General features: G+C 49.4%; 1 protein-coding gene and 1 long non-coding RNA gene across 2 annotated transcripts; one reads left to right on the top strand and one right to left on the bottom strand.

Annotated features, from left to right (window-relative positions):
- Positions 1 to 5,900: 5,900 nt before the first annotated feature.
- TOPORS (TOP1 binding arginine/serine rich protein, E3 ubiquitin ligase) lies at positions 5,901 to 10,802 on the bottom strand. Its single transcript, XM_040580522.1, has 2 exons — positions 10,559 to 10,802; positions 5,901 to 9,452 (listed from the first exon to the last, which is right to left on the bottom strand). The coding sequence occupies exons 1-2, from the start codon at positions 10,721 to 10,723 to the stop codon at positions 6,447 to 6,449; spliced, it is 3,171 nt and encodes a 1,056-aa protein (XP_040436456.1). The 5' UTR covers positions 10,724 to 10,802; the 3' UTR covers positions 5,901 to 6,446.
- Positions 10,803 to 10,844: 42 nt separating this feature from the next.
- LOC121081223 lies at positions 10,845 to 11,420 on the top strand. Its single transcript, XR_005825609.1, has 2 exons — positions 10,845 to 10,967; positions 11,149 to 11,420. It is a non-coding gene; the product is annotated as an uncharacterized LOC121081223 (long non-coding RNA).
- The last annotated feature ends 931 nt before the right edge of the window (positions 11,421 to 12,351 follow it).

Below are 12,351 nucleotides of genomic sequence, written 5' to 3'. Positions count from 1 at the left end.
CCCTTTGTCTTCTCCATATGGCTCCTTGTGAAGAGAGAAAATGAATAGTATAGTATAGAATAGTATAGAACAGAGCAGAACACAATATTATGTTCAAGTTGGAAGGGACCTACAATGATCATCCAGTCCAACTGTGATATGGAGAAATAGTGCAAAGTAGGGACAATAAACATCGATTGTGATTGTATATGTCTGCTCAAGGAGTGTAGGTATGGTGATCAGTCACATAACCATATAGTTTTAAGGAAATACCTACTCTTCTTCCTCTAACAAAGGGGCCATTTATAAAAATGATGAGAAACATTCCAATATTATCTAGAGATCTCCTTGCTAAAGAAAGCTAGATGACCAACAAGGACATGAATTAGCTGCAAACTTGCAAGACCACCACATTCCAGGCAAAGGACTGATAAGCTAATTAACATACGAAGCAAGAGTAGGCGGGTTTAGGTAACGAATATGTATAGGCGTTAATTGAATATTCATTTGTTTTATTGTATAGATATGAGATGGTTCGTCACTTTGGGCATGCACGCTTGTGGAGGAGCGATCCCCCGTGCATCTGCATGCAATAAACATACCTACTTTATAACTTTCGAGTTATAGAGTTTAATTCCGTACGTCAACTGCTCGACCCCACTAGGGCTGACCAAAAGTCAAAGCATGTTATTCAGGGCATTGTCCAAATGCCTCTTAAAAGCTGACAGGCACAGAGAATCAGCTGCCTCTCTAGGAAGTCTGTTCCAGTGTTTGACTACCTTCTTGGTAAAGAAATGCTTCCTACTGCCAAGTCTGAACTTACCCTGCACATGTTTGAACCACTCTCATACATTCTATCACCAGATACCAGGGAGAAGAGACCAGCACGTCCCTCTCCACATTACCTCCTCAGGAAGCTGTAAAGAGCGATGAGATCACCCCTCAGCCTCCTTTTCTCCAAACCAAACAAACCTAAAGTCCTTATCTGCTTGTCACAGGGCATTCCTTCCAGCCCTTTCAACCAGCTTTGTTGACTTCATCTGGACACATTCAAATACCTTCACATCCTTCTTAAATTGTGGGGCCCAGAACTATACGCAGTCCTCAAGGTGTGGCCCCACCCACGCTGAATACAGCGGGATAATGACCTCTTTTGATGGGCCGGTTATGCCATGTTTGATGCACCCCAGGGTGCGGTTTGCCCTCTTGGCTGCCAGGGCACCCTGCTGACACCTGCTGAGCCAGCATGCTTGTGGGTACACTGTTCAGCTCAGCAGGAACTGTTCTGCCGTTTCAGAGGGGACCTTTCTTTTAAAGGGATGAGGAGGAGCTCGGGTTTGAAGAGCAAAGCCAAAATTCTAGGGAGGAAGCAGTAACAAAAAAAAGTGTAACTGGTGTCCCCTGATATCTGTTCTCAGGCCTTTAAGTGATCTAGTCCAACAGAGCCAAGACAGGCTCTGAAGAAGGTGAAGCTGCCTCTGTGCAAATGGAAGACCCCCTGAGCTCCGCTTTGGCTGGCTTGGCACCTCACATACAGGCAGGGAAAGGGAAAAAGCAGAGAGCAATGCATTTGGGGACATCAGTAGATATGAACCTGCTGCCCCAGAGCATCCCAGAATCGGCCCTCTGTGTCAAGCTGTGGGATAACATCAACTAACAGTGCTGAAGTTTCTTTGTCTTTCTGAATCTTCTATCTCCAGCACCAAATCAGGTCTGAATTTAGACCAACAGCACCAGCACACAGCCCTAGTACAGAGGCTGCAGGGTGTGAACTCTTTCCTGCTATCTCTGGGTCTGCTAAGAGGACACTAAGGAGGGGACCACAGCAGAGGGACCAGGTAGAGACCTGTCAGACAGCCAGTCAGTCACCTTGTTCAGGATGGACACAGGGTTCAGGATGTCCAGGCTATTCTCCTCGGCAGTGGTGGAAAGGCTGGCGTATCACAAAGTGCTGCTTTACGGGCATATGATGACACTCTCTGTTGTTGCTTTTGGTCCAGCCTTGTACCTGCACAGAAGTCCCTGTCAGCTTTACATCCCAAGGACAGGCAGCTGTCCCTGCCTCTCAGCCTGAAGCACAAAGGCTATAGAATTGTACCAGAGGGGCTTCTTGGGGCATTTAATTTCAGTCACATCCTGGGAGTGGGGCATTTCACAGCCCACCAATTAACAAGGACTAAAAAGTGACCTCATGGGTGACTGGGAAAGAGGAAGCACACTGCTGCTCTGCCCCTCAGCTTCTCATCCTGGTCAGACCTGGAAGCCAGCCTTGAAGGAGTGGCTGGAAGGCTCAGCCCTCAGCAACCCCTCCTGCCCTGCCTGGAGGATCACTGGTGCTGCCTGCTTCCAAAATCTTTTGGGCTGCTGAAGCTTCTCAAAGTCTTCTGGAGCAGAACTGGGCACCTCTGTGCCTCTAGCTCCAGGGAGCAGCTGCCCCTGGTTTACTGGGGCAGCAGAATTTGATAATGATGGGGCACAGTGCCCCATTTTCTCAAAGAAACATGTCTCTTTCCTTGAAAAGTCATTCTCCTCTTCCTCCACTTGCCTGTCACTGGGATAAAGTTGCTCAGAGAGCCAGAACTAATTCTTGTCTTCCCTAGGGATAGGTAGGAGGGTGGGCTGCAGCTCTGACACTCATTGCTCCTACTTGTATCTACACAACAGCAACCCCCAGAAGCACTTGCCTTTGGTTGACCTGGTGATGACTTTGAATGTTAATGTGTTGATGGCTTTACTGAGGCACTCACAAAGGCTTCAGTGATGGGGCTCTTGTCCCATTCACACATTTCGCATCCCATTTAAATTCAGGAGTGGAGCACACTCTCAGGGATTAGCAGGAGGGTACACACACATCCACAATCCAGAGGGGAAAGCAGTGCAGACAGGCAACAGCAAACTGTCCAGCTCTTTCCCAGGCCCCAGGGGACCTGACTTCGGTAGTCTCCTGGCTGTGTGGTGGGATTGCTGTCCAAAGAGTGCTTTCCCTACAGCTGCTGTTCTATGGGCAGGCTCTCACAAGCAGGCATGAGGTCCTGAAAAAAATCATGTTTGCTTCAGTCTTTCACTAGTCTGTCCTGATCCTTGGATCTAGGACATCTTCCTGCAGCTGTCACCCAGAGGGATACCTAGTCTTATACAAACAACCTGAACTTCTGTCTTACTAAGAACAATTGATGGAGGCAGAAAAGCAGCATGTGCAGAGCACAAGGGAAACCAGAGGAAACACTCACACACCCTTGGGTGCAATCCCACTCACACCCACCCTGGTGTGCAGGTCTTCAGCTGGCAGGACAGAGGCTCGGGAGGGATGAGGTTCCCAAAGCAGGAGTGGTTATCCAAGCAGACACCTTTTGCTCTGCTGGGCCACCAGCCTGCTTTCCTGCTGGAAGCTGCTGGGCACTCAGGCCAGTTGTCCTCTTTACTCAAATAGCCAAGGTGAAAATGAGGTATGTAGGAGGCAAAAAGATGCAGTGGTGAAATAACTTTTTTTTTAATATCATTCACCTGGCAAGTGTAGTTGCAATAATAATAGCCTGTTCCATGGCCACCTACCTGAACATGCCAAGCTTCCTGCCTGGGATGTGCAAATCCCTCTTCCAGGGCTGGGGAGGCAGGGTGGTGGCCACTCCCCACCCTAGGCCAGGCCTTGCTCCCTCCTCCTCCATCATGCTTGGGAAGCTATAAAGCTCACCTCAGTCCCTCCAGCAGCACAGCGGCTGTCTAGGAGGACAGCATCTCCTCCGTAACACTGGCAAGGTCCCTGATGGTGGAAGCTCAGGTCTGGGTACCAGAAGTTTCCCCTTCCTCGGGTGTCGTGCCTCTAGTTCTGTGATCAGTGGTCAGTAACACTGGACAGACAGACCTTGGCAATACAGAGCTCTGTATACACCAGTAACGGTCTCCTCCCCTACCAGCCCCAAAGACTGATCTTCCATATCAGCCTGACCCTCTGTGAGAACACTCATTCTCATACGAATCCTTCCATCTCTCTGCCATTGCAGCAACTGACTCAACAAGCTCTCGAAAAATATCCCATGCTCCAGGGAGAACAGCACCCTTGGAAGTGAGGAAAACCTTAGAAGGTGTGTATGTCACCTCATTAATCCAGAACAGTTATGAAATCACCACCAACTGCAGGTAACAAAGGAGACTGCAACACATGTTCAGTAGCTTGCTGAAATGACTTGATTTGGGATTTAGATAGTGAGTCTCCAGTGCTGTCAGATGTGCTCATCACTATCTCTGCACAATCAACTAACAGCTGACACATGGGATCAACATCTGTTAAACCAGAGCGTACTGGGTTTACAAGGTTTTGGTAGCAGGGAGTGCTGCCGGGTGGCCTCTGAGCCCCATGCCAGACAGAGACAGTTCCAGCTGGATCCAAAACAGACCCACTGTGGGACACAGCTGAGCCCATCAGCCGTGCTGGTGCTGCCTTTGTGAAAACATATTTAAGAAAAGGAGCTGGGAGTGAGAAAAACAAGAGAGAAACAGCCCTGCAGGTCAGAGAAGATGGAGAGGAGAAGGCATTCCAGATAGCAGAGCAGATTCCCCTGCAGCCCCTGGAGAAGACCATGGTGAAGCAGGCTGTCTCCCTGCGGCCCATGGAGGACCACAGTGGGAGCAGATACCCACACTGCAGCCTGTTGAAGACCCCACACCAGAGCAGATGGAGATATCCTAAAGGAAGCTAGACCATGGGGTCCCCATACAGGAGCAGGCTCCTGGCAGGAGCTGCAGCCTTTGTTTAGGAGCCCACACAGGAGCAGGTTTTCTTGGCAGGACCTGTGACCCTGTGGGGGGATCACACTGAAGCAGTCTGTTCCTGAAGGACTGCACCCTGTAGAAAGGACCCATGTTAGAACAGAGGCACAGTGTTAAGAAGAAAGGAGCAGCAGAGACATGAGTATTACAGAGTGACGACTCCCATTCCCTATGCCCCTGCACTGCTGGGGAGGAGAAGTAGAAGAATTAGGAATGGAGGAGTGAAGCTAAGCTTGAGAAGAAGGGAGGGGAAGGTGATTTTAGTTTTGTCTTTGTTTCTCATCATCATACTCAATTTTTAATTGACAATAAATTAAATTCATTGTCCTTGAGTCCATTTGGTCTGTGATGGTAATCATTAAGTGACGTCCCTGTCCTTACCTCAATCCACAAGCTTTCCCATCTCATTTTCTCCCCAATCCTGTGAACGAGTGGAAGTGACAGAGCACCTTGGTGGGTATCTGGCAGGCAACCAGCCAAGGCCAAACCCAGCAGACAGAGGCAGTAATACAGGAGAGACCAAAGACAACTTCCTGGTTCAGCCCTGAGAGCTACTGCTGTGCACGCAGAGAAGGCCCAGATCTGGAGAACAAGACCTTGCCTCAGCCCTGTGCCTTGCACATACATGCAGCAGGACATCTAATATGAGCTGAGCTGAGTAAATGTTGTCTAAAGCAAGGAAGTCAGGAGGAGATGTTCTACTGACAAAGCTACAGAGAAAACAAATGTCTTCAAGTATTTAGTGGTACGCCATACAGAAGAGGAAAACAGGCCCCTCAAGAGCCGCACAGCAATAGGATGCAAGGTAGAAGACACAGACTGCAACAACGGAAAGACAAAGAAATTCGGAAAAAAAATGTTTCCCCCGGGAATACACAAACATTAGAAGAGGTAGCACAGAGAAGCCATCCAGCTTTGGGAAAACTCAAAACTGAACAGGTCAGTTCAGTGATCACAGTAACCTGAGCAAAGTTGTTCCTGCTTTCAGTGAAGGCTGGGACCTGATTACCTCCAGATGTCCTTTTCAACCGGGAGTACTCCTGACAGCACAAACAACAATGGTCTGTACTGGTAAGACACCCAAAACTGAAAGATAAATTTTCTGTTTGAAAAGTACACAGTCCACAAAGTACAGTGTCCACACTTACGAATTAATTTAGAAAACAGTCTTATTGCTTTATTCAGATTTTGACATAGCACACTTTCACATTACTGGAAGTCCTTTTGAAGTTCTTTATAGAAATCGCTGGTTTTCACCAGAGATCAGCTTAAACCAAATAGATTAAAATAATAACAGAACTCAGCCTAAATAATTTCTTATGAACTAAACACTTTTTCCTAAGATAAGCAATCCCCATAAAATGTACTTTCTAGCTTTTGGTTTGGGCTCCTTTTTTGTTGTTTGTTTTAAACAAAACTTTGAAATACTCTGTGGATATATTTTACCTACTACAAGAATACAGGATGGCTTTATGAAATTAAAACTTCCAAATATTCTTCTTAGAAACTTTAAGACTTATCTAATGTACTATCCATATCCTATCTTCTTTGACTTAAAAGTGCATACAGATTTGTAAGTTTTACACATTTCCCAGACATATTCTACAATACAGGAACAACATCAGGTATTTTTGTTCTCAAGGTTAAAAAAGAAATTAAAACAACTTCACAATTTTAAGAAGTGTTCCATGGAAAGTGTGCTACATTTTTTCTTTTGGAAAATCAAACCAAGAGGATCTGTTGACAAGTCTCTTTGGCAGTCTTAGTATCAATGGTTGTCTCTCTGGACGCTCTAGGAAGGAAGTCCTAGGGGAAGGCAGCTGACCAGAAGGTGCTGCTGGTGCTTCTTGAAAGCAGCTGGTTACAGCTTCCCTGTGAGGAGTGTTACTGCTGGTATCCACTATCGTAAGATTCTGATCAGCTACTGTGCCTCGAAGTTCAACATCAGCATTTTTAATGTCACCATCTAAATCTCCCCTTCTGGTAGGAATACTGCATTTTTTGGCTGCTCCTCCAGTTCCCTCACCAACTCTGTAAATATCTTCACATCCTGTCCTTCCCAGAAAAGAAGATGGAGACTCATTTTCCCTCTCATTTATCTGAGTTGTGCCGGTCCAGGTAACACTGCTGTCACATTCAGTATTTTCTGGCTCCTTGCTACTATCACTATCAATTGTAATCACTACTGGAGAAGAATGTGCCGTGTTACTCACGTGATGTTTTCGGTGTTTCTTCTTATGCTTTTTCTTTTTCTTTTTAAGATGTCTTGTGTGTGTTGCTTTTCCTTCATAGACTATCTCCACACTTGGACTCCTCATCTTTTTTTTCTTTTTCTTATGCTTTGTCTCGCTGCTTCCTCGATTGTCTGAAAGGCTATCTTCATTTTTGTAACAGTCACTGAATTTTGAGAAAGTTTTCTTAGGGTCATTTTCTCTTTCTAGACTTGTGCTCTCCATGAATGCATTCTCCAGGTGGCGAGTTTTGTACTTCCTTTTTCCACCAGGCTTTTCACTTTTCATTCTGTCAGTTCCTCCAGAAGGAGACCTTGACCTGTTGCTTGATCGACTCCTTGACCTGCATCTTTCATAACAGTAGTAGTGTCTCTCATGGAGTCCCCTCTGGGCATGTGGATCTCTCTTTTCAATAAATGATCGTATCCTGTATTCTGGACTAGAAGATTGCCTTGAGTAGAGGGTATTAGACTGAGTCCTCCTCCTGCTGGAGGACTCATAGCCATCTCCAAGTGTCTTTCGACTACAGAAAGCATAACTCCACTGGTATCTACTTTTATAATTGTGTCTTACATAATAACGATCACTGTCTCTGCTTCTTGATCTCCTTTTGCTGTGGCCTTTGCTACGTGATCGTGATCTGCTTGCTTCTCTGGATGGCGTGCTCTCACGACTTAGGGAGTCTCTCTGGCTTTTGAGAGAGATTCTGGTGTCATGAGCCCTTGACTTCCTGCTGCTTCTTTTGCTCTTGTGTTTGCTACTATCTCTGCTTCTTGATCGTTTCCTTTTAGATTGGCTTTTGCTACGACGCTCCCTCTTAGACTGATGGTCATGACTACCTCGATTGTTCCGTGAACACGATTGTGGGCTCCTGGACTTCCTCTTTCTGGACCATCTGTGATTCCAAGGGGAGCATACTGTGTCACTCCCTGGAGAGGGGCTCCAGCTCAAGTTCTGTGGAGACAGATCTTTTACCTTGTATTTGTTCTTCTCAACATCTTTTGACTCTGTCTTCTCAACTGCAGGAGATAAACAGCTTCTAGCACTACCGATACCCTCCTTATATGTGGGGGAACATGGTGAGAAACTCCTGCTCGGTTCACTATCACTCCAGCTGCCACACTGGATTGGCTGCTGTTTCTTCACATCTTCCCTCTTCTCTTCCCTGATAGATTCCTCAGAGTCCGAGGATAGCTCGACCACTTCTGGTGTCCTCTCAGCTAATGGCTTAACATACCGAACGATAACACAATTGTCTGAGGAAGAGTCACTATTATTTGAGTCAGCATTAGCTTGTAACTGAGTTTGCAGTTTGGTTCCTCGATTCTTTGTAGCAGAGTCCCCATCAGAACTTTCTGACATCTCCAGAGGAGAAGCCATGGTTGCACGAACCTCTTCTGAAATGGAATAGGAAGGCCCCGGAGTTTCATCATCCCAGGGGGCCTGACCAAGACCAGTCACAGCAGACAAATTATTATCTGGCCCTTGAGAATATGCCATATCTGGAGATATTGTAATAATTGATGAGTCTGAGTGGCTTCCTTCATCATATGATGGTGCAGGACAGTCATAATTGGCATGTTGATCGTATGCTTCTAAGTTAAAAGGACAACGGGCAAAACTGATGAATTCATGTAAGAAGTGTTCAGTCCGATTCAGCAAAAATGGCTTTAAGTCGTCAGCAAAGGCCTGACTTTCCAGATCATACCTAGTCACATTACTCATGATAATGTGCTGTACAATATTAACCAAAGATCCATGGGCACCAAAAAGGACTGTAAGTTCTCGCTTCAACCAAGGAACCAGCCTGTGAAGGCAAGCAGGGTTGCGGCGGAAAAACTCTGCTGAAATGTCTCGATAGCGGCCACCATCCTGAATACTACGAATACGCACACCAGTACGGTACAGAGCTCTGCGGAAGTTGATCATGTCCTCCTCCTCAATCTGCCGCATAGATCTGCCCTCTGCACTAGCCTGCCTCCTTGAGGCCAGCCTCCTTATCATCTGCTGAATCTCTCCATCTCTCTGCCGCACTGGTTCACTTGACAATCCTTCAAACAATATCCCATTATCTGGAGGGGACAGTGTCCTTTGGAAAGCAGAACCACCAGTGCGGCGTTCCCCTGTCATGGTGGTACGGTAACGAAATCTCTGGCCATCAGGGCTGGCAAAAGAGTTATTTTCTGAAGGGCTGAGTATGTACTCTTTAAAGTCATCTTCAGCACGAATTGTATGGAAAATGGAAAAAAAGGGTTGCTTGCAAAGGGGGCACTCTGCTTTGTTTTTTGACCACTCCTGGACACAGCGGAAACAGAACCTATGCAAGCAGCGATCTAAATATGCAACATTGTCAAATGTATCCAAGCAGATGGGGCATTTAGAGTCAGGAGACGCATCTGTTGGCAGCTTGCTGGTGCTGGCTTTTGGTGAAAAGCCGCTCTCTTCTGAAAACTCCTTATCTCCTGAAGTCATGTTCTACAGAAGAAAGAGACAAAAGACTATTCTAGTCTCAGACAAGACACAGAAACCCAGAACAGTCACCTTTCTGGTTGCAAAACCCAGCATCAGCACTGACAGAACACCAAACAAAGAGGCAGCACGACCTAACTATCTTGCTTGGCTTCTCTTCACACTGAGATCTAGTTCTTCAGTGTTGCAAGTTTTAAACAGAGCTTGAATCACACTGGCGCATACAAAGGTAACAACAGGCAGGACTCTCTCTTCATCCCCACTCATAAATAACTGCTTTGATGTGGTCAGTAGTTTATAATTAACATGGTACCCTCCAAAACATACTTCCAAAAGAGACCAGTTTTCACATATGAAAAATATGAGAACTGTTAATTCTGTCCTTTAGGAACCAAGGTAAAAACAAGTAACTGCACTTGAACTAAACTACCAGTTTCCAAGTTCTGCTGGACCTGTCCCGTTCCTGCACCCGCTGCCCCTGTTTTGCTGCGCACTCATGCTGGACCACACTTGGCTTGCTGGACTAGAGAACCCCCAGGGATGTCTTCCAGCCTAAATTATTGTTTGGTTTTATGACTGAAGCAGGAGCCACCAGGTGTCATTCCTACACTCATCCTCAGGTACACGCTGCCTTTGTGTCTAGTCAGGCTGTCAGGCGTGGTTAGTAATAAATCCATCTATCTTAAAGTTATTTTAGGTACCACCGTTACCGTTAGACATTATAATTCGGTGTAAACAAGTTACCGTGCTACTTCAGAACTCATCACCCCACCTCCCAGCAGGCCCAGACGCAGGTCGTAGCCACCTGCGGGACACCGGGCACGAAGCCTGTCAGGCTGGCAAGCGGACACGCACGGACGGGGGGCACAAGCGCGGGGACGCGGCCGGCCGCGGCGGCCATCACAAGCCCAAACGCGGGACGCCACAAGGGCACGCACGCACCCACGGCGGGGACGGGCCACACGCCGCCCCGGTGCGGCACCACCTGCCCCACGCTGCGGGACGCCTCCCCGCCCCGCTCCCCCGCGCCGCGCCCCGGGCCGCCGGACCGGCAGCCGCCAGCTCGCCCCCGAGAGGGCCCTGCGCCGCCCCGGCCCCACGGCCGCACTCACCGCTACCGGGCCCTCGATCCCCGCACGGGCTGGGGCCGCGTCCGCCCTCAGCCTGCGGCGCGTCCGGCAGCGCCCGGAGCCCGCGGGCTCCCGCCGCTCCTCCCCGGGCGGGCGGCGACGGCGGCGGCGGGCGCCCTCCACCAGGCGCCGTAACGGTTCTGCCATCCGCGGCGGCGGAAGCGGCGTTGCCAGGGGAACGGTTGCCCCCCGCCACCAGCAGCGGGGCAGCGCCAGGCCGCCGCGCTGCCTGCCGGGAGCGGAACGCGGGCGCTGCTTTATGGCGTCACTTCCGCTCGCTGTGGCGACATCTTACCGGCGGGCGGCGGCGCTGCGGAGCGGCGGCCGAGGAGGGGGCGAGGCTGGCATGGCTCCGCCGGAGCGGCGGGACCCGCGTCCGCTCTGCCGCCTGGTGCGTGCCGGGGCCGGGAGCGCGGCCAGGGGGGCTGGCGGAGGGCGGGTTTGCTCCCTGGGGGAAGGGGGGAGCTGGGCTGGGTGTACCTCCGGGTGAGGGCAGCGGGCACCAGGACCTGGGGGATAACGGGCTGGAGACCTGCCGCCGCCGCCAATGCGCAATGCACTTTGTTCCGCAGGTGCTGGCTGCTGTGGTGCTCCTTTCCTGGGGCTTCCTCGTCTACGGGGCACGGGTGGCTGCCCAGCGGCAGCTGGAGAGCGAGCTCCTGGCCCGGGGGCTGCCCTAGGCTATGGCGGAGCCCGTGAGTCACCACCAGGAGCTCGGCATTGGCCCCGAGGGTACGGAGGAATCCATCGGAAGGCTGGAGTAGCCCTGTAGTCAGTTTGGCGAGCAAATGATAAGTAGCTTTTAGGAAAGCAAATAAAGCATAAACAGTTACTAGGAAAAAAAGCTCTCCTTACTGATCTGTACTAGCGCATATTTGCAAGAGACACATACCCATATGCGCAAAAAAAAAAAAAAAAAAAAAAAGAGACATATGGCCAGCTCTGCAGACTGTCACAGGCAAGGTGCTGCGTTCTGTAGCACATCTGTGTAGTACCACCACAATTTGCATAAAACGTGAGTGCAGCCAGCCATGTCCCTTTTCTCCTCTACAGCCAATAAGGATTGAAGTTCAGTAGTGAAAGCACACTTGGGTTCACAGATCCCCTGAGTACCAGCACAGCCCTTCTGTCCAGCTGATAACCCTGCCCCATATCCTGAGCCCTCTTAGTCCTACACAACAGCTGGTCCAGCTTTCTGCTCACAAGCAAAACACACATGTTCACTGACACGTTTAGCCAACGGGCACTCCACACCCACAGATCTCACCAAATACCAGCACAGGCCTGTGCCTGATACCCTGCCTGGACCCAGGGACTCCTACTTGGCAGCTAGACCACCTTGAAGTTTGTTAACACCCTTACTCCCAGCACTTCCCCTTGGTGGCTGGGGGAGATGCAACTGCTTTGGCTCCCCAGCAGGCAGCACCAGGCGTGTGGGCTGTGACCTGCAGTCCTTAGCATGCTGGTGCCAAGACTCACTCGCTTTACTCATCCTGGTTTCCCCAGTAGCTGCACCTGGGGTATACATACCGGTCCTGTCCCAGCAGCTGGGGCTGAGACCCTCACTGTCACCTGCACCCTTTGCTGGCATTAAGACCCTTACACACTCCTATCACTGGCACGAAGGTAAGAAGGATCTGTATCCCTAATAGTCCTTCCTACTCACTTGACTTGGTAAGTGCAGTGTGCATGTGTCAGCTCTTAGGCAAGGTGGAGAGCCCTTGGAGACACTAGAAGAGTCCATATCTGAAACTCCCTGAGTTACCAAAATGGGA

This window comes from Falco naumanni, chromosome Z, assembly GCF_017639655.2.
Source record: "Falco naumanni isolate bFalNau1 chromosome Z, bFalNau1.pat, whole genome shotgun sequence".
NCBI classification, from domain to species: Eukaryota; Metazoa; Chordata; class Aves; order Falconiformes; family Falconidae; genus Falco; species Falco naumanni.
The sequence above is the reverse complement of the archived record's forward strand: the minus strand, read 5'-3'. Positions and strand labels throughout refer to the sequence as shown.